Source organism: Setaria viridis, chromosome 9 (assembly GCF_005286985.2).
Source record: "Setaria viridis chromosome 9, Setaria_viridis_v4.0, whole genome shotgun sequence".
NCBI classification, from domain to species: domain Eukaryota; kingdom Viridiplantae; phylum Streptophyta; class Magnoliopsida; order Poales; family Poaceae; genus Setaria; species Setaria viridis.
Window position 1 is genome coordinate 52,683,282 of NC_048271.2, and position 27,707 is coordinate 52,710,988.

Here is a 27,707-nt window from a genome sequence, read left to right on the forward strand (position 1 = left end):
TTTTTCAGTATCTGGATCTGACTAGCTGAGATATGTTGGTCGTTGCTCAAATTTGTGTTAAAAGTTCAGGAACTTGTTAGGTTAATTAACAAAGTTTCCGTATGCGAGATTTGTGTTAAATTTGTACACATGAAATTGGATAAATGAGATTAGGGCTGCATGCATGAAAAATAAATAATATGACTGGGCAATACTTTGAGATCGAACATGAATACTAAAAGAGACTAATTAATCATTTACCTCATCACAGAAGCAATTGGTACTAACCTGTAGATTAAGATTTAGTTGAACCGAATAAAAGTTATGTTGTATTTTCAGAGGATTCATCTAGTCCTTCATTTGCGTGGTTTGGCATGAAGCTGAGATTGTAACTTGTAACTCATGCAGAAAGTCGTTAAGTTTAAAAGGTAGTCACTGACACAATTTCATAAGCAACCTTTTTTCCAAAGAAAATAAAGGAGGATGTGGATTACATATGAAACTAACCAATATTAATTAACATAAGAATATAAGATTATCCAATATAATATATTCAATCATAAAACTCAAAAAATCCTGCCAAAACCATGGCCATATGCCCATATCAAAGGCAACCAACTAACCAAGTGTCAAAATCTGTTGGGATTAGGCGTATCTAGCCAAACAGGTTGACCCTTGCAGATGGATATGTAGTTACGCAAATGAAGAGGTATATGCCTGAACGGTATATAGGCATACAGCTACTCCTTTTATCAAAACATATATCCATTTAAAAGAGTACACTGATATTTGGTCATCAAGATCTAAGCATTTACCAATGGTGTCTACACTGGTACTCGGCAAATTATGTAAGGACGCGAGTGAGCAGATTAACATATGACCACCAAGACATGAAACGGAAGCATATTCCTCTTTTTAAGTATGAGAATATCAAGACCCCAACCAGTTACCATTTTCTCCATAGAAACCATAAAGAGTGTCATACTGATACTTGAACTCAAATTTTAGATATGCTAGATTAAATGGGTCTAAACAGCAACCAATTAAATTCGCCAACGCTGTCATAAGAAGATAGGATTCACACTTCCATAGGCATGTGAGAAGGTCAACAATGACCAGGATTAATATTCAAATAGCTGGACAATGTACATGAACGATACTCCAAATGCTTTCACTTTCAGTGCCTTCTTTGCAAGGTTAACAGCAACCACCCGTCCATTCTGACCACTCAATTTCAGATAGGACTTGAGGTAAAAAAGGTCATCACCACCCATGCTCAAGGTCGGCCAAGCTGAATACATGCTCCTGAATGTCAAGCTCCCAAGAGATCCATCCCTTTGGCCAGACAACAATAACGAATATGCTGACTCGTCGACCAAGATTTCATCAACATCAATAGCACATTCCTTGAACCAGCAGTTGGACTCTATCGCTCTAGTCCACATTACGGCCCTCCAACCATTCATCGACTGCAGCTTCTTGGGCTTCCTGTCCACGTGTTTTTGCTTTTGAGACATGATCAGGTCTGAATCATATAGCACATCCTTGAGGCTGGGGTCACTTGGCTTTTCAGTACTAATATCTCTAATCTCTCTTATGACAATGCGGTGTTCCATCTCAATAAACTTGATCGCACCGTTGGTACAGGTGAGATCCCTAAAGCACTTCAGGTCAGCTCTCCGTTGGGAGGATTCCAGTTTCTTTCTGTTTTCAGGCAAGAGCTCAGGCAGTGGGATGTAGCGTGCAGTAGGGGGCTCTTGAAGCAAGTTGCACACCAGCATGCCTTGCCGGAAATTGACCCAGCCTAGCACACCTTCTCCAAGCGTGATCACCTTGTCAAACAAAATCGTCTGGACCCCAGGCAATGGATTGAGCAGTTGCTTGGTCCTCCACCTTTCGTCCTCGGATGAGTAGACGCGAAGCTCACAGTCCAACGAGGCCCTGGCATCACAGAGGGCAGCCAGGTGATAATGGCCCCCGTTACCGAGGGGCACGATGCTGAACTCGATGGCTCCGAATAGATCATCATCATCGGGAGGCTTAATCAGATCGAGCGACGACGCCGACCCGCCGTCGCCGGCCCTGCACACGAAGTATTCGAACTCGCCGTGGCCGGAGGCGAATAGCGCGCGGAGGAGGACGAACTGACCCTCCGCGCCGACCACCTGAGGCTGGTTCTCGAATTCGGCGGCCGTGGATTTGGAGTCCGGGCAGTGGACGCTGAAATAGGACACGGCCGGCGGATCGGTGATCCAGAAGGAGACCTCGACGGTGCAGCCGTCGCTGGAGGCGGATGTAGCCGTGGTCCCGTTTCTCCGGTCGGTGATGTACACCTGCTGCCCGAGGAGGATCGATAGAGGTCGGCGGGTGGGCGGGCTGGGTGGGGAGGACGGACTGGAGGGCTCGCGGGGCAAGATCATCGATCTGGAGTTCTGGACGCCGTTGGCGGCGACGGCGTGCAAGCGGGGAACGACGTGCGACCGAACAGCACGAGCGCCAGATTGGATGGGCCTTGCGCCAGAACGGAACTCTCGCAAACAAATGGGCCCATTTTGAACTGGCTTTTGGTCCACGGAGAAGGACGCAGGCCCAGTATGAATCCGATCCAGTTTACAAGAGCCCAGATATTCGCTAAAAAAGAAAAGAAAAGAACACGAAAGAAAGACAGATCGCACAGGCAAGTTCATCTTCCCCAAATCGTCGGCTGCCTTCCTCATCAATCGGGAAAATCTAATCAATCCCCCAAACGCGACGTCAAACCCCAGAATCCACACCCTGATGGCGCCCGGATCTATCGACTCGGTTGATTCCCCTCGCGCTGCCGCCAGCAACTCCCGCCGTCTGGCCCCCATTCTCCTCGACCGGCAGCAGGCGCACTTCACAGACAGTAGGAACGAGACCACGGCCACGGCCAGATCGAAGGGCGGCCATACCATGGCTGTCTCCTTCTGGCTGGCCGACCCACCGGATGTCTCCTTCTCCGTCCACTGCTTGAAGCCCCCCAACCATGGGACGAAAGCATGGAGCACTAGGACGAAAGCATGGAGCACTAGGGCGAGTCGCCGTCGCTCGAATGGGTTCCTGTTCCCGCTGATGGTAATTATGGCAGTCTGGGGACGGTTAAGGAGTTCGGCATTGTGCCCCGTGACCACAGGGACCATTATCTCCTGGCCGCTCTCTGTGATGCCCATCATGGCTCATCGGATTATCTGCTTCAAATCTACTCGTCCGAGACGAAAGCATGGAACACTAGGACACTGCTCAATCCATGTCCGGGGCTACAGAAGATTATACCTGAGAAGGTGATCATGCTTGGAGAAGGCTTGCTAGGCTGGGTTGACTTCTCAAGAGGCTTGGTGGCATGTGACTTGCGTCATGACCCCCCTGGTGTGCATTTCATCCCGTTGCCCGAGCCATTGCCTGAAAACAGAGACAAACTAAAAGGATCCGTCCCAGGAGTTGCTGCAAGGTCGTTACGGGATCTAGCATGCGTCGATGGTGTGCTCAAGTTTATCGAGATGGAGCATCATGTGACTGAAAAGCCAGGTGACCCCAGTGACAAGGATTTTCTCTACGATTCAGACTTGATCATGTCACTCAAGCGCAAAGATAGGGACGAGAACCCCAAGCCGAGGGATGGTTGGAGGGCCGTGACATGGACTCGGACGTTTTCGTCCAATGGTTGGAGCAAGGAATGCACGGTTGGTGTTGCTGACATCTTGGTCGACGAGTCAACAAATGTGCCATCCTTGTCTGTACATAGGGGTGAAACTGTCGGGAAATTGACATTCAGGGACCTGTACTCAGCTTTCCCCACCTTGAGCATGGATGGTGACGATGTTCTTTACCTCAAATCCGTGGCAGCACCCAATGATCGAAATGGATGGGTGGTCGCTATTGACCTTAGAAACAAGACAGTGAAACCACTTGGAGCGTATTCCTTTGAAGGCCATGACCCTACCAAGCAAGCTTTCTCCTACTGTACACTGTCCCGTCACCTGAACATGACTGCAGGTATTGTAAATGTTAATCACCCTTATCATGTACATGCTATTCGCTGCTTACCATCCTTAATGTTCTTCTTATGATTTCCTTGGCAAATTAACCTGGGCGCTGTTTGGGCCCACCCTGCATCTTTGTTTGTCTAGTTTCCTCATCTTTGCCAGTACTGAAAACGTTTCCCATTTGTTAGTTGCTCACGAATATAGGTAGTGTTTGGTTGGCTCAAATGTAACGTAATCTGATTACTGAAGGTAATGAATCCCATTACATATGTTTGGTTGCGGTGGTTTGTAATCAATTGACACTGTAATCGAATCCCTTATCTAAATAATATCTATACAAGCTTGTTACCCCTCCTCCCCCACCGTAATCAGATATAGCACCCACACAGTAATCTGATTACGTTACCAGAGTGCAACCAAACAAAGAGGGCAATCACCTATTCCACCTCTAAATACACTGTAATCTGATTCCCTTTGCGTTTACATTACCTTAGCACGAACCAAACACTATCATAGTGGTTTCTGTAGGCATTGAAGTCTCTGCATGTCTCAAGATTACACAGGCGGGCAGCTATGTAAATGATCCAAACAATACTTCAGTGAGTATTTCGTATCGCTTTTTATTTCAAACAATTGCTGCCAACTAACTTTCTGTTCTGGTCAGGCCATTGGCTAAGGAAACTAACCATGGACAGCTTGAAGCTCAGAGTATTGCGCAGAATGATGATATTTCACTGCCTTTTCCTTTTCCAAGCAATCATGTAGAATCAATGAAGAAGATCCAAAGGCAAGTTTCTCAGTCTCTTATGGGACCTCTGTTCTGTACTTCTGTTACGGCATTTTTTGCACTAATGATCCTGTTTAGACCCGTTCAATCTATTTTGATACCTATACTGCTAATTAGGTTTACCTTATGTTGAGATATTTTGTTTATTGGACTACTATTCGCCAGGGTGATAGTGGCTGAGAAAATCAAGCGTGCACGAAATGAAGCTCAGAGTATTGTACAGATTGATGATATCTCACAGGTCAATCGTGTTCAAAATAATCTCATATGTTGTTTTCCATATGGCCTGGCCTATTTCCCATGCATCCATTTTCTCATTTCTATACAACAAGATTAACTAAAAGGTGACGTTCCAGCCAGCGCAGCAATGCTTCAACAAGCCGGATGGACCCTAACACCCAGGGGTGCTCCGTCGGCACCTGTACCTAACATCAAGTATGCACTGTGACAGTAGCCTGTAGCCCCCACCATCAAGGCAGCAGCTGATGCCTAGCAATGAGTTTGGACCTCATGAGGTAAAGCATCGGTGAAGCACCAAGGAGGCCTGGGTTCGACTCCACGTGGGAGCGAATTAAATGTATTTGGAATAAAAAAAATTATATAAAAAATATGTAGGGGCTTCCCCTTGCTGATTTCGGTAAAAAAAGCATCGGTGAAGCTTAATACTACAAAAAGCAGCTGCGTATAATTGAAAGCAAAGTAGCCCGTTAGTTGTATCCTAAAGAATTTCAATAAAAAAATAATGCCTTCATTACCCAATTAAACGTTATTTATGATTCCCTACTTTAAAGGCTTATTCACCTTGCTTCCAGGTAGATTTTCACCAAATGATGTACTTTCCAGGAATACTTATATCATCAATTGAGGTACTTAAAATTCTTTAAATTGACATTGTCAAAATCAGGTCTTTTATTTCAAAACAGTAATCGATCCTAAAGCTATGTTATAGAGAAACAATTTTCAATTAAAGAAAAAAAGGGTTTGACTTAAACTGCATGCTCGAACTGCTATTTCACACTCAAATCTAGGTATAATCAAGAAAACTCAGTAGATAGCTTATTTTGCAAAGAAGTTTTTTTTTTCTCTTTTTCAGGTAAGGATGGCGTGTTATGTTAAATAGTTGTTTTAATATTAATTGTACTGGTTGGTTGAGGTTCTTTTGGACATAAACATTGCTCTAATGGATTACTTTTGATCTGAATGTCATTCATGATAAGATTAGGTGAAATGGTAACCTGAATAAGTCTTGATCTGTTGCATGCATATGTTTTCAGTTTCAGTTTAGGTCATTGATGATGCCATGCATACGGTGCAAATTCAGCATTTGTTTTCAAATGAAGTTTTCAAATTGAGAGAAGATAGAAAATCTAAAGGGAGATAAGAGAGCTCGGGCACCAGTTTTAAGTTTGGAAATTTTGAATAGCTAACCTTTCTCCCACTGCTGATTTAATTAGTAAATGGCCATTATTTCCTCTCAAATTTTGTCAGGACATACAAACATGCATACTACTCATCTACAGACATGCACTTCAGATGTCCTGCCATTGTTGCTACAATTTTTTTTTAACAAAAGTAGGGCACATTACATTGTGGAATTGATTGACCGAGGAATTCTAAAACAGATAGTTGAGCTTGAGTAGAACTAGCCTGTATAAGTGTGTGACTAATTCTTACCCAATATACCATCATATGTTTACATCTACTTAAAAATTTCTATCTAAATAAAACAATTATTTCCAAATATTCAGTTCAGATTATTCTTTCTATGGTTACCTAATACACAAGAGATAGCTCTGATGGAGAGGACGTGAAATGGTAATTGCAGTAGGATTTCTTAGCTGAGAGTTGCAAAACAGCGCATGCATATATTTTCCAATTTATCTTTTATTTATTCCTGCGCAGACAAGCGCTTGTACCCCTTAGGATTTAAGACCACCGAATAAAATACTCTCCCTATTCGGTTTACATTGCAATAGAAACATAGATATGCAACTTCAAGTTTGCTGGATCTCAGTTCTTGTTCACTTTGCAGGATATCAACAATGTTTACATAGCAAAGTTCTTCACTTCCACTCATACTTGTAAGTTTCAGATATGTTCAAATTCTAAGGATGAACTATATTTTTGCAGCGTAAATTCCCTGCGAATGATCAACTGTTTCATGAATTGAATGTGCTAAAGAACATCTGAAGTTCCACTATACTTTTTCCAAGTGCACAGACTATACACTCCTAATGCAAGGAATGCAACTACCAATCGCACATGTGTATGATGGAGATTGACAAACAGATCGGTGACTCAAGGTAGGCGATCCATGTTGGCTAATTGCTCTGTTCCCTGGTTCATGCTGGTAGAAAATGCACATGTTCATGATATCTCCAGTAAAGACCGAAATGTGGAGATGGAGACTGATTCTATCATGCTGGTTCAAGCGACCAAGGGAGCAGATTACATACTTGCACCGACGGGATGAATTGTGCATGAAATCAAGAGTATGACAGATCCATTTTTTTTTGTATCTTTTAATCTAGGGCATTGTCCCCGTATCTGTATCTCAGTAGCCCATGCACCAACTTGCCGGCGATCTTGCCGTGCTTTCCGTTTGATGGAAGTTCATTCCTCTAAAAAAAGATAGTGCGAAATGTGCAAAAAGGAGAATTCCTGCAGCTACAACAATGCAAAGCGCGGTCAGATGCAGAGCAGACGGAAAAAGGGCCTAGAATCCTTTGAACGCATGAACGATTTTTGTTTATTTTTCCGAACAATATCGGGGTTAAGATCCCCACCTACTTTTTCGATTGATCGAAGAGATTGTTTACAATACACATTCCTGGCATACCAGGGGAGATTACAAGAGGCAGAGAGGGAGATGGGCCTCAGAATTTAGCAACGTGTGAAAAGAAAATCCCGCCAAGCAAGGATGTGCGGGCGTAGTTTCCTGTAGCGGCAGCTCCAGACTTCGACATCGCGTGCTGCCCGACGGATCACTTCTTGAGGTGTGAGTACGAGTTGCTCAAAAATTTTGGCATTACGAGCTTTCCAAATGTGCCAGAGAATTAGAATGGCAATGTCAGTGCGAATCTGATCAGGCAACGGTAGCGCGCAGCCCAGAAGCCAAGGCATGGTGTGGCCCCGCGGATCTACCGTGATTCCTAACCTCGCCCAAGAGTCCTGCGCTCGGGGACAGTTGACGAAAATGTGATCGTCTGTCTCCAAGGTTCCTGGACAGAACTCACAGTAGGACTCGTCGACCGAGCGGATTCGTTTGTGGTAAAGGTTGGCCCTGGTGTTTAGTCGCTCGTGGTAGAGCAGCCAACCAAAGAATTTAACCTTGACAGAGAGTTTGGTGTTCCAAATTCTGGCCGCATCGGGGTCTCGACTGTCGTTGGCATGGAGAGCAAGGTAGGCACCTCGACTGGTGAATTCAGTGTGAGGTTGGCCATCCAGGAAACGACGGTCATCCCTGTCACTGAGAGAGGTGAACTGCAGGCAACTGCAGAGAATCGCCTGTTCTTCGACGGCAGCTAGTGTCAGACGCGGCCTGAGGTGGCGAGAAATTGCGTAGGCTGATTCGCTCGTTTCAGTGTAGTGAGAGTACAAAGCAGGGAAAGTGTCAGCGATGGTTGTTCCCAGGAGCCACTTATCATGCCAGAACGAAGTGAGCTTCCCATCTCCTAGCTGAACCGAGGTCAAGGCGTGATACCGAGGCAACTCAGCCTCTACCAACCGCCCAAGATAGGAATCATCGTTGGCCGTGGCAGAGTGCCAAAGGAACCAGTCTTTCCAAGGCAGGGGAGAGGGATCATGAACGATTTTTGTGAACACCGAGATCATGTTTGCACACCCAAACCGTCGCTAGCTATTGTAGCTAGCACGTTCTACAAATCTACAGCTATCACATTGCCTATCCTGCTACTCGCCACCGTTTCCGTGGCGTCCAGGCCTGAGTCGCATTGCCGCCGCCGGACCCAACGGGGCACTGCTCGGGTGCTCCGGGGCGCTGGTGCGCCGCCTGAGCCTGCGCGGGCAGAATGCCAGGCTGATGCGCGTGCGCGTCGTCGGCGTGTCCAGGCAACTGGCCTGGGTAGCGCATGCCATGCCAAGCCAAGTTAGGCGCAGGGGCACCGTAATGGCCGTAGCCACCGGAGAAGTTGGCAGGGCCCCACTGGTTCTGGTAACCGGCTGCGTTCCAGTGATGCTGGTTGACACCGGGCGTGTATGAAGGGTCTTGGTAGCCGGCTACTTCGTTCCATGGCTGGGAGATGTTCTGCTGAGGCGGCCATGGCTGGTAACAACTTCCCGGCAATCTTATGGCATAGAGAGGATTGGGATTGTTTGTGTATGGGTGATTTTGGTAGCTGACTCGTTCCACTGGCTCACAGCTTGCTGGAATGGCTGTGGAGGAAAGCTTGTGCTGGTTAATCCTGTTCCTGTTGCGTGCATAGGATTGGCATCTTGTGCATTTGGATGGGTGCCTGCTCCGCTCCACTGGGCGTCTGGGCGACGTTTTGCGGCGGAGGCAGCATGGGAAGGCAGCCTCCGGTTGATATTGCTGCAGCATGGAGAGGATTCACGTCGTCGTGTGTATTTGAACCGTTGCCTGCTCCATTCAACTGGTTGGTGTCTGGCTGTGAAGGAGGTTGTGGAAGGCAACTTGCGCTTTCCGGCAGCGACAGGGCATTCGAATCACGGCATTCCTGATTGTTTTGGTCATTGAGATTATGTTCTTGAGCTTTTAGTGACACCTGCTCTAGGAGTCCAATCTTAGGTACATGTGCACATGAGGCTTCCTCGGCGTTTGACCTGAAGCACTCAGATTCATTCACAATAGTTAGTGGAGGTGAAGGAAAACTTGATTTCGCTATTGTAACAGTTTGGTGGCAACACTTCTTGAAATGGGAAAGAACAGAATTTACTTACTGTTTAATTATCAGAGGATCCATGGAGTCCTTTGCTTTCGTAGTTTGGCTTGAATCTGCTATAAGACATGTAGAAAGCAGTTAATTCAAACACAAACAAAGTCTCAGACAAAAAGAACATACTGATCGTAAGCAGGCAGTTAGCAGTGCATTAACAGCATAATTACGTTCATGGTAGGAGCAGCTCAAACAATTACCTGAAGCCATGTTCAGATAGTTGGACAGTGAACAAAGACGGAAAGCATAGACGCAGGGGTCAAGTTGTCGTGCAAAAGAATACGATCCAATAGCTGTCAGTGTCTTCTTTGCAAGGTCAAGAGCAACCACCCATCCATTTGTTTCGTTGGCTTTCACCGTAGACTTGAGGTAAACAAGATCATCAACGTCCGTGCTCAGGGTGGGGAAAGCTGAGTACATGTTCCTGAACTTTAAGCTCTTGTCATGTTCCTCCCCTAGCCCAGGCATCAACGACGAATAAATTGCGTCATCGACCGAAATTTCATCGATATCGATAACACAGCCCTTGTGCCAACAGTTGGACGAAATTGTCCGGCTCCATGTCACGGCCCTCCATCCATCCCCTTTGCGTATCTGCTTGGGCTTCTCGTCCACATCCTTGCATTTGCGCTCCATAATCAGGTCTGAATCGTAGAGGACATCCTTCTCGCTGGGGTCGATCGGCTTCGGCTTCTCCGGAACAATCGTCGTCACGATCCAACGATGCTCCACCTCGATGAACTTGATCACGCCATTGCTGAAGGTGACATCCCGGAGCTGCATCGCGGGATCTCCCAGGTGGAATTCTTTCAACCTCTCTCTGTTCTTAGGCAACGGCGAGGGCAACGGGATGAAACGGACATCAAAGGGCTCACGGAGCACGTCGCAGACCAAGACGCCTTTCCGGAAATCGACCTATCCTAGCACGCCTTCTCCAAGCGTGATCACCTTCTCCTCTGCAATGTGCTCTGCGCCAGGAGCATCTGGCAGTAACTTGATGCTCCATGCTTGATCTACTGACGAGTACATGTGAAGTTTATCCTCGCGTGGGACCAGCCTACCGAGAGTGCGAGCGACGAGGAGGTACTGGCCCTCGTCGCCGCGGGGCACGATGCCGAACTCCGTCACCCGGGGCAAACGGTGAGTGCGGGGGAGCGGGACCGGCTCGAGCGACGGGGTGTCCGGGTCGCCCCTGTACATGAAGTACCCGTCGCTTGAAGCCGAAGTCGTCCTCGGATTTGGCGGCGCAGGGGCAGTGGACGCACAGGTAGGACATGGCCGGCGGGTCGGCGGCCCAGAAGGAGACCTGGACGGTGTGGTCCTCGCTCGAGGTGGCCGTAGCCGTGGTCGTGTTGCTGCGATCCGGCGGGGATGGCGAGCGCGGGATTTGCGGTTGCGCGATTGGGGAACGGAAGAGTTTTATGTTCGAACTCGCGATACGATCTGGACTTCCTTTTCTTCTCCGATCAGAATTTGGGCCGTATCAGGATATACGTGGGCTTCATCGAGTTTTCCGCGTGGACCGAGCCCCGTATCTATTCGGGCCTCGCCCATGTCACCATCATGTGGAATGTAATTTTGTTGCCCATATCTTACTCCAAAAATGTGTCTTTATATAATTTTCAAGCAAAGCAGTATGTATGAGATCCCTATTTTCCTGAGAAACTAAGGTTACCACTGCACACAAAGTCGCAAAACCTTCCTTCCCGCCATTTCACTCTTCGCAGCCGCAGCTGTATAAAAGCCAACTCGCTAGGCCACCAAATCACCTCAGGCATAAACACACACCAACAGCTCGCTCGCGAGTAAATTTTTGTAGCTTTGCTAGTAGTTTTACTAGCTTAGCTATTCACACAACACCGCCGTAGCTTATAGTATCACCCAAAAAAAAAAGAACAAAAAAGATGAGGTCACCAGCTGCCGTCCTCTTCGTCGTCCTCGCTGCCCTCGTCGCCGGCGCGGCGTCGGCGAGGTCCGTGGTTCCGCATGCCACCGACGTGCCGATGGGCACCCACCCGCCTCAGATCGCGCGCTTCGCCGTGCTGGTGTACAGCATGAACCGGGGCGCCAAGCTCAAGTACGTCGGCGTGTCCGACAGCGACGTGCGCCCTCACCAGGGCGGCATGAGGTACAAGATGGTGGTCACGGCGGCGGACGCCGGCGGCGCCACCGCGCAGTACCACGTGCTGGTCTGGGGGGTCCCTGCGACTTACCAGTGGATGCTTCTGGAGTTCAAGAAGATCAAAATGAATTAAGGAGCAGGACATGCGTGCGTCGTGGCGGATGGTTTAAGCATAACCCGTATATGTTTGTATGCTAGAAAAGCAAATAAATTGTGCCCACGTCCGTGGAGAGGGAGGACTATTGTCTTATTGTCTAAGCGCGTATGCCAGAAAAGAGAGGCCAGTTAATAAGAAGAAAACTATTTACCATTTCGCTATCGATATTTATTGTCACTATATATATACTAGTGGTCCACGGTTCGTATTGTTTACTATTTTTCTTGAGTGCCGCCCCGACCATAATATTTCTAGCATAATTTTTTTTCCTCGTGACAGTAATAACAAACAATCTCATTTCACTAATACTTAGATATTTCACAAAATTACATATTTTTAGTCACATCCAAATAAAATCTATCGGGAAATTTTATTCAACATTTAGTCCTGTAGTTTACACACATTATTTTTATTAGTATCTGCTTTGCTCATTCAAAATTAGCACAAGTATTCATGTTAAGCGGCAGCAGTGGTGGAGGCAGAAACTCAAATTTTATTTTAGAGGGGGCAATAGTGTTAAAATTTTCCAAATTTAATAAAAATTTGAATCTCTATAGTACAAATTTGCATGCTGATTACAAAAATTAGGACCGAAAGTGCCACAATTTAGAAAGCCATGACTGCATTTTAGGCAGAGTTGACGACCTGGACCACATCGAGGAATAAATTAAAAACTAGCAGTGCATTTGACTCTACTGGGGTGCATATTTTTTAAATATCATAGTATATTATCAGGAAGAAGAAAAAGGGTCCAACTCATGCGTTTAATGCAGTAAGGCCATATCTTAATTGCATTTCAGAAGATTAGGAGCAGGGTTAGTTTTTAGAGAGAGTATGATCGATGTAGAAACATGTAACCGTTTAAAACACTCAGCTTGCATAGATACTTAAAACAACTTGTTTGAAAGAAGTCAAAAGGCAAAAAACCTAGGACCTACACACATGTACAATTCGGGCCACTATTGACCACCATTTGTCTTTGAAAAAAGCTTTACCAACATGACGAAGCTATGTTGACGTACCGCTGTTCCGTTTAGACACAACAATATCGATTGCATCCAGCTGTTGCATGCTTAATTACTTGTTGCCACTACACGTGTGGTTGCCATATAGTACACGAGATTAGCTATGAGACGCCATAAGGCAACTATACGTGTGGTTGCCGTACATGATACTAGAAGATTCATGATCACTGCGTCCATCTTGGGAGACCTCCAAGCTAGCTAGCTACATAGCTTGCTTTACCTCAATTGCACACTAAAGGAAAACAAAAGGGAACAAGTACGTACATTTATGGGTATTCCAAGACGCAAAGGGAAGCTGCAAAGATCACACATGATCTTCGTGGGAGTTCTCAAGCTCGTATTTTAGGACAATAACCAGCATTTTTTACTACTCATTTGATCACTTCTAAGCAAAAGAAATGTGCATATGCGGTTGAGAAACTCTCAAGTAAAGTGCACTTCAATAACGACAAAACGCTGTTGAGTTGACTCAGCTTCAAATCCCAATTTGTATTAGCAACTTGCATGAATGGACGCCCTAGATAATTGTAAACTTGTAATCATGATCAGGATCGAAGTCCCAAGATTTCTAGGACGTACAGTACAATTTTAGAAACGGCAAGCAAGGTCAGAGGCCTGGGGCGCCCCTTTCCAGGTAGGTGTGCATTGGTATACATCGAGATAGCCACTAAAGAAATGACTTGCAAAGAGTTTACAACCATATACACGCATGCTGACTCCAAATTGACTTGAATTGCCATTGCAGGGTTCTCATCAACCCTACAAAACCACGAGACCGCGTAAAAAAAAAAGAGCAAAAACGTGGCGACTCTCAGTCTCAGGTTCCCAACGCGCCCAAATGCCGCCTCCTGGAAGCAATAATTCAACCTCACCGCCCTCGCAATATCGAGGCCTCGTCATCGTCAAAGCCGGCCATGCTCGCATGCTGAATAATCATGCATGCACGAGCCATGTAAACAACAACCTCACCACACAAATTGACCTACTCCCTGAACCTTGCAGCTGTCTTTCTCTGTACCCGGCCGGTAGGACGCGAGCGTCGGCACTCGCTTCAGATGGGCGCGTCGCTTTACACTTTCCCCTCCCTATAAAGGTCACCGTGTCCTCGCCATGCATGGCAAGCAAAGGTTGACCAAGCAGCTCACTGGCACGAGAAAAAGCCCACAAAGCGACCAAGCTAGTGTCCTCACACCAGCTAGGTAGCTAAGCCACCATGAGGTCGGTGCTCCCACTGCTCGTGGCCACCCTCGTCGTCGCCGTGACGGCCTTCTCGGCGGGGGCGGACGCCGCCTGGACGCCGATCGCCAACCCGAGGAGCCTGGTGATCAGGCAGATCGGCAACTTCGCCGTGATCGTCTACAGCAACGCCGACCCCCGCAAGCTCCGGCCCCTGGCGCTCGTGAGCGTGGTGCGCGGCGAGACCCAGCCGGCAGGCACGGGCGTCACCGACTACCGGCTCGTGCTGAACGTGAGGAACACGGCCACCGGGAGCACGGGGCTGTACCAGTGCGTCGTGCGGGGCAGGCTCGGTTCGCGCGCCACCACGTGGGAGCTCCGCAGCTTCGTGGTGTACAAGCAGGCGATCTAGCACATCGTTGGGTCGGCTTAGGCGCTGCCTCGCGCCATGAAAGTTACATCCTCTTCTTCAACCTACAAGCTAGCGTTACGTACTTACGTACTATGCTCCAGCCAAGTGTTCCTGTCGTTTAGCCAACAGCGCAGGCGTATATGCTACCTACACATAAGTTACGTGTGTGCTTTTGTTGCATTAGGAATAAGATGTCTCTCTCTTCCTAAAGTACACCAGGAGAGAGGCGACTCCATTTTGTTACGATCAATATGATCTGTGAAGGAGTTTAACTTTTGTATCTCCGTATCATGCATCTGTTGATGCTAATGTAAAAGTATATGTTTATGGTTGATGGAATTGATCTTATTTGTGAAAGATGGCCTTGGGGTTTGATTGAATCGGAGGTTTTCTTTGACTACTCTTGTCTCTTGATATTTTACTTGAGAAGTTTATTAGTGAGCTCCCATCAATGTAAGTCACGATTATCTCACTAACTGCCATATAAGACTGACTCCACTCCACATGGGTACAGTGTGCTACTCCGAAGGGAGTAATGTTTATGGTTGCACTTCGGAAAAGCTTAATTAAAAATATATGGGCGTTTCTTCTCCTCTTGACACCTGATTTTTTCCCCTCCCTTCACACTCTATATTCACCGCGTTTTTCATCTCTTAAGAGAGTTCCACTTGTCGTCTTCTCTGTCTCCGGCCGGTCACGAGAAGATTCTCCAGAGCTATAGGGTAGGATTGAGATTTGGAGGTTAGGTGTTTGAAGGTTCGGTCTCCAACGAGGGTTTCTGCATTCCCAGGCTTAGAGTACATGAAGGTCATGGAGAAAAAGGACAGCCCATTGGTGGCTGGTGGGTGCCGGGTGGGCGAGGTGGTCAAACAGCGGAGATGCCACTTGCCAGGGTGGCAAAAGATGACGAGTGAGCAGGCTACGGGCAGCCTCCACGATAGCACAGTTGAAGACAAGTTAGCACAACGGGGTGCTGCTGCACTGCTGTGATAGATCAAGCGTCGAGGGCAGCAAGGAGAGGCCTCACTTTGAAACGAATGGAAGGACAAAGACAAGAAGTAGAACCAAAACCATTGGATTGGTGATCAATGGTTTTGTGGGAGTTTTTTTTGTTTAAGATGTTTTGCCCACTTAATCGATGATTTTATTATGTCAAATGTACTTGTTCCGTTTCTCACAGCATACTCACTCTCTACCCTTTACTTCCCTTTGGTAGTATTGTAGGGTCGTCGAGATCCCTACAATCAATGGGCGATCTTCGTGAAGCTAGCAAGATGGAGTTGAAGCTTCTCAAAGGCGATCTCGAGGTGGGGGCGTCGATCGACCTCACCAACTTGCACTCCTGGAGTGTGTGCTTCAACACTCAACGCGACGAGATTAAGGAAGACGGCTACCTCCCGCACTGAAATCCATACAGTAGCATGTCTCGTATTCACTTCATCATGCAAGTTGGCGTTTACGTGCTCTATTGGATACCGATTTCCATAGACGTGCGCGAACCATGAGTCTAATGGCTTTGACCGGCGTGCGACGTACTAGTACGGTTTGCTATCGATCATCGGATCTCCTTTACACTGCTCACGAGAGTCCAGAATGAACTAGTAGCTGGCAGCAGCAGATCAGAGAAATCCAGTGCCCGGCCCGGCCCCCGACGTGGCTTTCCAGCCTCTACGCCACAAAAACTAAACCAATCCAATTTACGTTACACCCAAAACATTCCCAGCCGTCGGCCCGGCGCGCGGGGCTAGTGGCAATGGCACCCTACCTCTCCGTCGAACTCGCCTCGCCCACGCCGCGCGCTCCAGCTGATGGAGTTGATCATTACGGTCTCATGGATCCACCGACGTGCACAGTGTATGTAACGTCAGGTGGACGCATAGCGATGTCCTTTTTCCTGCACTATAAAATCTCGCATCCGGTGCCCGTCCATGTCACGGCCACAACGATCGATCGAGAAGCCTCGCTCGCTCGTCACGTCATTGCTCCATCAATCCTATAGCCGCCACCGCCACCGCCATGAGATCGCCGCTAGCGGTGTTCCCGCTCGGGGTCGCGCTCCTCCTGCTGACCGCGGCCGCGCTCCCCGCGCCGTCGCGCGGCGAGTGGGCGCCGGTGGCGGACACGAACGACCTGGTGATCAGGCAGGTGGGGCAGTTCGCGCTGCTGGTGTACGGGCTGGCGCACCGCAGGGACCTGGCGTTCGCGGGCGTGGTGCGCGGCCAGACGCAGGACGCCGTGGGCGGCGGCACCAACTACCGCCTCGTCGTCGCCGCGGCCAGGCCCTCCGACGGCACCACCGCCGAGTACGACTGCCTGGTGTGGGGCGTGCCCGGGTCGCGCTCCGACACATGGAAGCTCCGCAGGTTCAGGAAGCTAGCTGGCTACTGATATTGCTCGATCTATCTTCTATCCATATCTATATAGACTATAGTGATAAGTAAGTATCATATGCCGCAGCTGGCGTTACACCTTTTTTTTTTTCATTTGCTCGTTGTAAGCGTCAGGAATAAGGTTTTTAGATCAAAATGATCAAGTTGCAAGGGTTGTTCTCCTTGTTTAGCAGGAGTCATGTAATTTTTTTTTCGCGACCGTGCTTAGCACGTATGGTTATAAAAAAAAATGTATGGTTATCACAGAGCTCTGTGTTGCCACATCAATAATGTCGTCCAAGTATACATGTGAAATATACCGTACGTATTACTGTTGCAGGAGCTACGTTCGTAGCAAAAATCTTGTAAGAAATGCTCTTCCAGTTCCGCCAAAAGCATTAGCTCCGTTCATTTCGCCGAGCATAAACAACAGGCCGAGAGAGTGGGCTGCACTGAGCGGATTTTGGGATGGGCCGCACTGAGGTTGGACTTGATAAACAGGCCGGAGAAGTAGTGTGTGATACTGGGTCCACACACTGCGTAGTGGTTTTCTCACCTTATTTTTTACAATCGAGCACCTCAACGTTTTCTTTTTACAATTTTGAGGACGTTTTCGTGTTTGGTCAACACGAGAAGTAAATTCCAATTTTTGCATGCATGCGTCGGCTTCCCAGACGAGAATAACTGCAGCGGGCCACGTCCCCTTCGTTTATTGGCGCCGGTTAGCCTTCCAAATTTGCATGCAGATCAGCCTGACGCTTCGTCGCCGGCGTTGTCCTTCCCAAACCGCCTCCCCAATTCCAATTTTTCCGTTTGCAGCCTCAATTCCAAATCGCGCGCGCCTTGCCAAAGAACTAAAACCCGGCGCCATGGATCAAAATTAGCTGGCGTCATGGATTAATTTTCACCCCACCGAGCCTTTGGCCGAGCCATGTCTATAAATTGCTCTGCGCATCAGTCTTCCTCATCTCCACTCTTCTTCAGAAGATGAGCTTAAGCCATGGCAGATGCAAGAGCCCGCCAAGATTTAGGCATCGATCTCAATGAGACAGTGCGAGATCATGATGTAGATGATTCCTGTTGTCGCACAAGAACAATTGGGTGCCTTTCAACTTTCATGATTCTTTTCCAGCAGTCCCGGCCCTTCTCACGATCCGTGTGCTGTTGTATGCTTTTAATTTAGTCATTGTGCGCTTATTAGCCTTGTGGGTACTCAATTTTTACTGATCCAGTGTCTACAGGTTTGGATGATGATGGTACCGATTCTCACCTTGATCCTTCTCAAGGCCAATGCAGCAGCTCGAGTAAGTTTGTGCAGCAAATTTTCGTTGCCAAAGTGTCCGAAAGATTAGAAGCTGACGCTTTCTATACTCTTGCTTCTTGCACAGGTGCAGTTGGTATTCGGAGAGCAAGGAAGCAATACAGTGATGACACAAAGCGAGCCGTATACGCGATGCTGTTAGAGGGATCTGTAGGAGGCTGTTTGCCGGATGGATTGTCGCTGCAAGTGTCTTTGGCTATGAATGTGTCCCGAAGATGTGTGCAAGGAACGTCCAAATTATCTCAGCTAAACCGGGTTATCATCCGTTGATCAATCTGACTTAATCAAAATAATCCCGATAGTCCCCGGTATGCGCCTCGAGCATCGCTCAGGAACAACTCGCATACTATTTATACATCATGGCAACTATCATAAGGAAACATATGAGAGCAAAATTTAAACTTTGATTTACAAGTCTTGATCATCTTACAAAAAATTCAGAAATTATAATTTGCAACATATAATAACTAGAACTTAAGAGTTTTCATCAATTAAAAGGGAGGTTCTTATTCAACTTAGATATAGCCAAGGTCCAGTGGCTATCCTATCATATTTTCTTAGATTAAGAGTTTAAATGCAACGGGAAGATATAAAGTAATAAGGTGCAACAATGATGTCCTTGCCCATAAGATACCACCTGCACAAGCTTAGAGCGACATCCACCATTCATTCACTTTGCCGGCTCCGGCGGGATGAATATGGCAATCACTTACAAGAAGGAAACCTGCAAAACAACTTAACGGTAGCACCGTAACCGTAAGTACATTGCGTACTTGCAGGACTTATCCATAATACTATACATTTAGTGGATGCATGAGGCTTGTCAAGTTTTAGCATTAGACCATAAAAATGCTAGCATAATTTATCAAGTGAATAAGCAAAAGACATGGCATCTACTTTATATATCAAGCACCAATACAATTGCATAAGTAGTAAAGTGATCATATATCATGAGCTCAATCTTCCATCAACTCCATTCGGTAACTCTACATTGGAGCAAACCTGAGCATGCTCAATGACTGAGAGCACGGCTATTGCAATAGATTAAAACCCTGCAGGGGTGCACAACTTTTCCGACATGAGGCGCAAGACCAATGACCATACCCTTGGCCTAGGATAAGTGTTGATTCATGCGCCCAACCATTCACATACTCACACCCGGCTATGAACGAATGGTCGAAAATGTATAGATGCACCGGACACAGCCAATCACACCTCATCCCATCTCGCGCCGAATCCGGTCAAGGTAAGGTGCGACTTATGCTACTTGGTTTAGCATTCCCATATTAAGTATGTGGTTTGTACGGAATAGTGCTCAAGAGACCGACGACCAAAGAGACGGGCCTTAATCGACTCAAGCAAGCCTAACCATTTGGATTCCACTCCCAACATGGTCCTACACACCTGCCCAAGTCTCGAATCATCATTCAAGGGTGCTCATCTTTTATACTTTCTCATCTACTCAAGCATAATTAAGCAATCCTCCAATTTCTCGTGAGTGGTGGTGACCTTGCCACCCCTCGACTTCTACCGAGAACTAAGCATGGCTAACAAATTATATTGAGATTTCTAGCAATTCATACTTTTACTAAATAAGTTGGGCTAATACCAAGAGTTGACATGTCTAGTAGGTTCTACACATTGCATATGTCTAGATAGAGCTAAACCCATGCACAACCATTAATAAATAATAGCATTTCGCATTTAAAAAATAGAGTTAAGATACATAGGTGCCTGCCTGAGATTGGTGCTCCAAGCACACGACACTCCGAAACGTCATCATCTACGAAATTAGATGAATGCATGAATTAGAAAAGATGTTATGAATGTGTATTTATGCATATGAGATGAAATGACTCATGAGAAGTAAAGGCTAAGATGATTTCAAGTCATCAAGCAAGCAAGCAATCAAATGTTAGAAATAGGGCACACAAGCATAATAGAGTAAAGGTGTCAAACAATAACTCATACATGTGCACATAACATTCTAAGACAAGTTGTAGTATGAGAAGATTATTAGCACTAGTTGTGCTACTTTTAGTTATCGTATGAACTAACATAATTAAATTGTTACAACATAAAGCATCAAACATGAAAATTATCTCACGATTTCTATCAATATTAAATAGTTGAGCATGCTCATGCAAGCTAGTTAGCCACACTAGTTAAACAAGTTTAGACAATTCAATAATTAATGGGTAGCTAGCACATCACATCTTTGTTAAGAATAGGAACATCACTTTTTAAATAAGGATCTAGCTTTGTACTTTATTAAGACAAGCATCATTATTCTAAGTTATATCATGGAGGTTCCTAATCATAAGAAGCATAGAACCTTTATCTTCAGCTAACAAAGGTGGGTTTATAGTTCATATGAGCACAATTGATTTACTAGGCATTTTACAAGCAAGCTAGTTCTAGAACAAGTATATAATTAAAGTTGTATCCTTACACAATCCTCTCATGAGGGCCGACAATTAAAAATAGCATATCATGATCATAGCATATATCTATATATAATTGATCATGTATTTAACAAGCTAAGAAAGATTATAATCCAACACATCATTAGTTTATATAAGTGTATGATCAATTCATAAGTCATATTAAGTTAAAACAACAGTTGATAGTTAAAGGAAGCTATCAAAGTTGGATCCATAATTTTAAAGCACATATGAGATTATTATGCATTTTACTAATTAACTAGGTTCAAACATATCTAAAATTGTACCAATCTACACACAAGTAGTGCAAACAAGTACTTCCATTGGATTATACATACCATAATTGAACTAGCAAAATTAGTTTCATAATTTTTGGACTAATAGAGAATTAACCGTGCAATTAACAAGATAAACACTCATATATTTAAATCAAATAATTAATTACTTATTTTGTGAGCAAACATATTTTTAACATACATCGTTAGGAAACCATCAAAATTTATTTCACATTAATCCGAGCTATATTCAATTTTATATGAATTATACAAGATGGTACATGTTTATGCATTCAAATAAACAGGGCTGACTAGGTTGGGTACCGTGTACCTACGACCGTCCGCTCATAGGGGTTGGACCGTTCTCCGGTCAAGTACGAGATGGTCTTTAGAAACGTACCGGGTCTGTGCAAACTTTGGAAATGTACTGCGGACCGTCCGCCGCACAAAGACGGGCCGACTGCCAATAAACGAATAGGTTCTATGTAGGTTTTTGGTACAAGTGGCGGACCGTCTGTGGATGACGAGCGGACCGTCTGCACTGCTATCGTGGCTCGCCGGTGAGTTCTCCGGCAGCAACTCCAGCATCGGTTTGGGGTGCATTTTGTTTCTATGAATTCCTGAGAGTGTCTAGAGTTCATCTAGAGAGATAGATTTGATATGCATTAAGGATCCAAAGCTCTAGACCATCAATGGTGATAGGCCAGGGATAGGCTACGGGGCTTGATTGAGGGCAAAAGGGAGAGGGGGAGCGGCGAGGGAGGCTCACCGGCAATGAGTAGAGCACGAGCAAGGGGCCGCTTGTTGGCGTAGGGCGGCGTTGGAGTATATCAGGCCGAGTTCATCCTTGAGGTGCTTGGAGAAGATGAAGTAGAGGAAGATGTTTGGGATGGCCTTCTCCTTGGTCTCCGGTGAGGAAGAGGTGGACGAGGTGGTGGAGAAGCTCGTCAGCGACGTCCTTCAGCAGTCCTTCGACCAACTCCTGTGATGGTGGTAGTGGATTTGGTGGGGAAGATAGGTTCTTCCTCCATGGTCCTGGTTGGGGAAGAAAGAAGGGAGGGAGGGAGCTTCTGGTACGTGTGAGGGAGGCAGCAGCAGGAGGAGGAGGCACAGGGGTGAGGTGGAGGGGTCGGGTGGGGTCAAGGGCACGTGACATTGCATCTCTGCGAGTGCGACACGCACAGGTGTGCTTCTCGTGGAGCGGAAAGTCCATAGAAGAAACTCACGTAACATCCACAGTTATGTATATAAACTTCCCTCTTTGCTCCATACTCCAAACTTGATCTTCTAAGGCTCCAAAAATTCCACCAAAATTATGTTGAAATAAAAAATTAAGAGCAACCCATTTTTCTTGAATCGGGAAGAAAATCTATGGTAGAATTGAAACAAAAATTCTTCTTGGAGTGCTATTTTTGGGTTTTCGGCTGAACTGTTGTTTGGCTTCAAGATGGATTCCTAAAATCCAGAAAAAATCACCTAAATTCATATTTGAGGAAGAAGTATTTTACCAAGTTATGATTGAAAAAGAAAGTTTCTTCACAAGGCATGCATTTTCACTTTATTCAATTATTCAAATTAAAAAGCAAAAGCATTTAACAAGCACAAAAATTTTATACTAGCAAACAATGATGCTCATGATGCAATGCTCAACAATGTAATTATATCTAGGTTGTTACAATGTGTGCAGCGGATATGGAATGAAGGACAACGAGGTGGGGGAATGCATGCGGTTGTAAACAAGAGGGCTAAGAATTGCGGCCATAAAAGAATTGAACTTAGTCATCACCGCCATACCGTTTAAAGATCGCACAACTTTAGAAGGTCTAGCAAGGGGTGTTGGGATGGCCAAGAGCACAGTTTTTAGGCGTCTGAAGGAAGGAAAAATTGAACGGAAAACCCTTTTTTGAGGAAAACAAGAGGACACCATGTTGATCAGAGGTAAAGAGAGCTACCAACAACTTTGTCATGTGATCCCTCCATCATGTAAGAAGCAATAGAGTACAAGAATGTTGATTAACATTCTTGTTTTTTTTCCTTTGTTGCCTATGTGTGATCTTGCAGCTTGCATATTTAATCAATTATGTAATCTCGTTTGCTCTCTGCCTGGTGGAGGAACTTGCCATCTCCTCGGCAAGCAGGAGCAGGACAGACGATGGAGTGAATCTGTACTACACACCCTTCTCCCAAGCTGGGGCCGGCCTGCAAACCCACCGCCAACGTCTAGGATGGGCTTTCTGCTACTGCCGAAAACATGGGCCGCACAGGTTGGAATTGCTAACAGGCGGGAGAAAAGGCCTTATTATATGGTTAAATTAGCAGTGTGTTATTGACTTATTGTTTAGTGCACGTTAAGCAGTTTCGAGGGCCACGACTTTCTTCCGTCCAATACTAGTTACTCAACGTTTCTCAAAAAAATACTAGTTACTCAACGGAGTCAAGCAGAAAATTTCAGTTTCTAAACAGTTTTTATCTACTACCTCGATGGTGATCGTCGTCGTTAGACTTCACTTAAACCAACGTAAATGAGAGATTCAAAAAAGACATCGAAGCGTGTTCGGCTTAATTTACTTGACGAGAAGAGGACACAATGCAAACCTCCCATTGTCTGGTCCCAAGCTGGTGCCGGCCCTGCAGTCTCAAGCATGCTCATCGCCGTCCCATCGGATCGAGCACAACGATGTTTATCAGTTCTGACTTGTGGCTCGAGTAGAATGCTAGCTCTATCGTGCTTGCCGACATCGTCAGATAGATGTGCTCAAATGCAGGTTCGAACTTCGAACAGCATGCATTGCATTTGAACGGAATCAGCTACACGACCCAGAAAAGGCAGCATTTGCTCTGGCAGATATATATAGTACTCCAACATGGACAGATATAGTAGCTGTTAAAGTGTTGACAGATGCAAAGGGCATCTGGCAATGAACTATATGTGCCATTAACAATTATCCACATGTATGTTAAAGTGTATAACTGTAGGGTCGTCTATGATGGAGTGCATTTCCCGGAAGTATTGGCCGCTGACCTGAAAGAGGAAGTCGTCGTCCCTCTACACGATCTGACCGGCGAGGCATGCAGTACTGCGTGGACTTTCGAACGGTGTGCATGAGCGTAATGGAGTGATGAGGTGCTGTTCGTCGAGTACTCGGGTGATGACCGGCCTTTTCTACATCCAACTGGGGTGATTGTCATTCGGCTTTGATAGATGAGGCGTAGACTGGCTGGCTCGTATCATAAACTCGAGTCATTGGCTAGTGTCAGATCTCATCCTAGTCAATAAAGTCTCGTTGACCCCGCAAAAAGAAAAAAAAATACAGGTCAGCTCTTTGCATTATGGTTCGACGAAGTCGTACACCGCTAAAAGCCCTTCAGTGTAATTCGAAGCTCTGCATGAGCAGGGATCAGGGGTGGTAATGGATCGTGACTCTCATTTTTCCTAGATAATCCAATTCAGTCCTATCCATTTTTAGTTATTATTACCTTACCCTTATGAAGATTGATTCTTAAATTTGCTAGACTAAATTCACAGGACATGATAAACGGCCTACAAGTCAAACAAACTAGCTAGAAATCGATCTCAACTCCGCGAGAGGCAATTTAAAACTCGTGTGACGATAGACATTAACGACGATCTTGGTAGATGCAAAGTTCATCATGGAGATAATACATCGTCATAACCTTTAAATTTCAACCCACAGAAATTCAGGTTCCGATACCCACCTATTCAAATGTTTGTAAGTTTAGCGGCCTTGTATAAACAATCCTACCGAGGATCGGAGTTGTTAAAGAGGCCACGAAGTTCCTTCATCATTCATCTAAAAAGATGGGATGAGTTGGAACCGAACCTGCGGGGTGCAAATTGTATAATCACAAATTGATCCCAAGCAAAACAAATGGCCATTCCCTTTTCTTTTCTTTTCTAAAACAGATCGATCCCTGCAATGCAAAGAACAAATGTTTTTCGAGATATGAAAAACATGTGGCTAATATAAAAAATACATGCAATGTATATTCGTGAATACAGTACATCTAAGTCAACCGCAATTTGTTTTCCCAATGCAGCTGGGTAATAAACAGCATGTGTACTACCGTGTTCACTCTCTTTGCCGGAGTGTACTCCACTTACTGCTACAGTTCTTGCAACATGACGCCATGCCGACCTCCCCAGCTGATGACTTCATGCCGATGGGCAGTCGGCACTCGGCATACAGACTAGCTAGCTGCACTATAAATAGACCATACGGCACACAGCTTTCTCACAAGTCACAGCTCTCAAGCACGCTCTAGCAATCAAGTTCAGCAGAGCACTGTGCACACGTTACACACACAAAGCTGCCGGCGGCCGACGAGCCCAGCTAGCGGTCGACATGGCCAGGGCGTCAGTCCTTGTCGTCCTTTCCCTCGTGCTCGCCACCTTGCTTGCCACTGCCAACGCCCAAGATTACACGGCGGCGGCACCGAGCCCATTACCGGACAGCCCGTCTCCTCCTCCGCCACCGCCACAGGATTATTCGCCTCCTCCTACGTCACAGCCACCGGTGTCATCCCCGCCTCCACCTTCACCGCCACCGCCGGAGTCATACCCACCTCCACCTTCGCCACCGCCGCCGGCGTCGTACCCGCCGCCTCCTTCACCACCTCCACCGGCGTCGTACCCGCCGCCACCACCGGCGTCATCCCCGCCTCCACCTTCACCGCCGCCGCCGGAGTCATACCCACCTCCACCTTCGCCACCGCCGCCGGCGTCGTACCCGCCGCCTCCTTCACCACCTCCACCGGCGTCGTACCCGCCTCCACCTTCGCCGCCACCACCGGCGTCATCCCCGCCTCCACCTTCACCGCCGCCACCGGCGCGATCCCCGCCGCCTCCTCCCCCTTCTCCTCCACCGCCGCCACCGGCGTCCAACTGGACTCCCGTGGCGAACGTGAACGACCCGGCGATCCAGCAGGTGGCGCAGTTCGCCGTGCGCATCTACGCGCTCAGCACCAAGGAGCTCAAGATGCAGCTGCTGAGCGTCATCAGCGGCGAGACCCAGCCGTGCGACGGCGGGTACAACTACCGGCTGGTCATCACAGTGACCGGCGGCAAGAAGACGCAGTACGACGCCTTCGTCTGGGGCATCCTGGGGACCATGTCGTGGAAGCTCTGGTCATTCACGCCCCATGTGTAAAATTAAACGAGCCCCATGGCACGCATGCTGACTTCATGCACGCATGCACACTGGCAAGGAGAAACCATGCATACCAGCATAACGTCTAGTTTGATCATTGCTTAGTTTCAGAGAATCCTTTTTTTCATCGTTATTTTGGTTAGTTTGTAGTAGAAGAGTTTTCTTATACTTTTGCTGTTCAGAATGCATCATGCATATTATTGTACTTCTCTCCTATCTTTTCCTCTAGCAATAAAATCACATATTTTGTGTATTATCCGGCTCAAAATCTCCTACTGTCTTGTAGAGATGTTTAATTACATGCATTACTTTTTTAAGAGAGAAATACGTGCACCACTCCAGGTATCATTTACTCACTCCATCCAAATTGTATTTTTTTTTCAAAATGAACCAGATAAGAGAGTTGTCGGTTATATTAAAAAGAAGAGAGTCCAGGACAAATACAAAGCACCAAGTGGTGTAAAGAGTAAACCTATACAATCCTTTGTATCTTTGTATTGAAAGTATTAACAACGGGCAAGTAAAACAGAAAGGTGCTTTGCTCCGGTCGTAGTCCACATTGCAGCATCGTCTTTAATTTTCTTGAACATCATGTTGACTGTAGATTCCTTTCGCTCAAAAATTCTCGAATTTTTCCCCCTCCATATAGTCCATGAGACAAGCATGATTAGGGAACGCATGCCTTTCATAGAGCAGCACGGCGTTGTTGCCCTCGCCGACCACCACTGATGTAAACTTTCCTTATGCTCCCACAACATTGGTTGAATCGTCACACAGGATATCCAATTCGCCACCATATCTCCATCCCAAATTGTAGATCATTTTGACTTTTTTAGGTGCATACTTTTTGCTATACACCTAAATATAGTGTATGTCTTGATGTATACAAACATTTATGAACCTAAAAAAGTTAAAACGGTCTACAATTTGAAACGGAGGGAGCATGGTTTTGTTGTTGTTTTATCTATTAGAACATCATACAACAATGTGCGTATCGTTTTCAGGTTCTCAAGCTAAAATTTGTGAAAATGCTATCATCTTTACTGCACTTACGTACTTCGAATTTTCTTGACATGATATTTCGAGAAGATCTCGCGTCTATATTGATTCTATCCAAGGGACAGTTGAGGTAAACCAGGACTGGACACAATCTTTCCCATCGCTAGCCTAACATGCTGCAACTGTTATTCCATCACCTCTAAACTCTATTGGATCTCAACGTAGTTTATTCAAGTGACGATCATGAGCGTGAACAAGTTGTGCTGGTTCGTTGTGCAGTGAGGTTCAAGCCTTTTCTCTCCAACCGTGGATGTCACACAATTTCGACGCGATGCTCGTCGTTCCGAGCTCATCCAGGAGTTACCATGTTCATCAAATCATCAGTTCTGAGTCCTTGACTTCTGAAAGCCGGGAGGTGTAAATCACGTAATAGTAATGTAATACTTAAATTGCTCGGTCGTATTAGTTGCCGACAACACTCATTGGTGGACTTTTTTTGTTATAATATGACTGTAGCTGCTAAATAATTAGTCTTGTCTTCATTAAGAATTAG

At 46.2% G+C, this 27,707-nt stretch overlaps 4 protein-coding genes across 4 annotated transcripts; 3 read left to right on the forward strand and 1 right to left on the reverse strand.

Moving 5' to 3' along the window:
- Window positions 1-1,022: 1,022 nt before the first annotated feature.
- On the reverse strand, window positions 1,023-3,236 carry LOC140221346 (uncharacterized). Its single transcript, XM_072290866.1, has one exon. The coding sequence runs from the start codon at window positions 3,171-3,173 to the stop codon at window positions 1,101-1,103; it is 2,073 nt and encodes a 690-aa protein (XP_072146967.1). The 5' UTR covers window positions 3,174-3,236; the 3' UTR covers window positions 1,023-1,100.
- A 10,788-nt stretch (window positions 3,237-14,024) lies between these two features.
- On the forward strand, window positions 14,025-14,935 carry LOC117840081 (uncharacterized). The gene has a single exon (XM_034720537.2). The coding sequence runs from the start codon at window positions 14,204-14,206 to the stop codon at window positions 14,576-14,578; it is 375 nt and encodes a 124-aa protein (XP_034576428.1). The 5' UTR covers window positions 14,025-14,203; the 3' UTR covers window positions 14,579-14,935.
- Window positions 14,936-16,219: 1,284 nt separating this feature from the next.
- LOC117840778 (cysteine proteinase inhibitor 5) lies at window positions 16,220-17,215 on the forward strand. The gene has a single exon (XM_034721311.2). The coding sequence runs from the start codon at window positions 16,595-16,597 to the stop codon at window positions 16,964-16,966; it is 372 nt and encodes a 123-aa protein (XP_034577202.1). The 5' UTR covers window positions 16,220-16,594; the 3' UTR covers window positions 16,967-17,215.
- Window positions 17,216-25,250: 8,035 nt separating this feature from the next.
- On the forward strand, window positions 25,251-26,408 carry LOC140221343 (uncharacterized). Its single transcript, XM_072290857.1, has one exon. The coding sequence runs from the start codon at window positions 25,352-25,354 to the stop codon at window positions 26,153-26,155; it is 804 nt and encodes a 267-aa protein (XP_072146958.1). The 5' UTR covers window positions 25,251-25,351; the 3' UTR covers window positions 26,156-26,408.
- The last annotated feature ends 1,299 nt before the right edge of the window (window positions 26,409-27,707 follow it).

Bases quoted from the DNA above. Each gene is read 5' to 3' on its own strand.
- LOC140221343 (XM_072290857.1), top strand. From the start codon at position 25,352: ATGGCCAGGGCGTCAGTCCTTGTCGTCCTTTCCCTCGTGCTCGCCACC.
- LOC140221346 (XM_072290866.1), bottom strand. From the start codon at position 3,173: ATGATGGGCATCACAGAGAGCGGCCAGGAGATAATGGTCCCTGTGGTC.
- LOC117840778 (XM_034721311.2), top strand. From the start codon at position 16,595: ATGAGATCGCCGCTAGCGGTGTTCCCGCTCGGGGTCGCGCTCCTCCTG.
- LOC117840081 (XM_034720537.2), top strand. From the start codon at position 14,204: ATGAGGTCGGTGCTCCCACTGCTCGTGGCCACCCTCGTCGTCGCCGTG.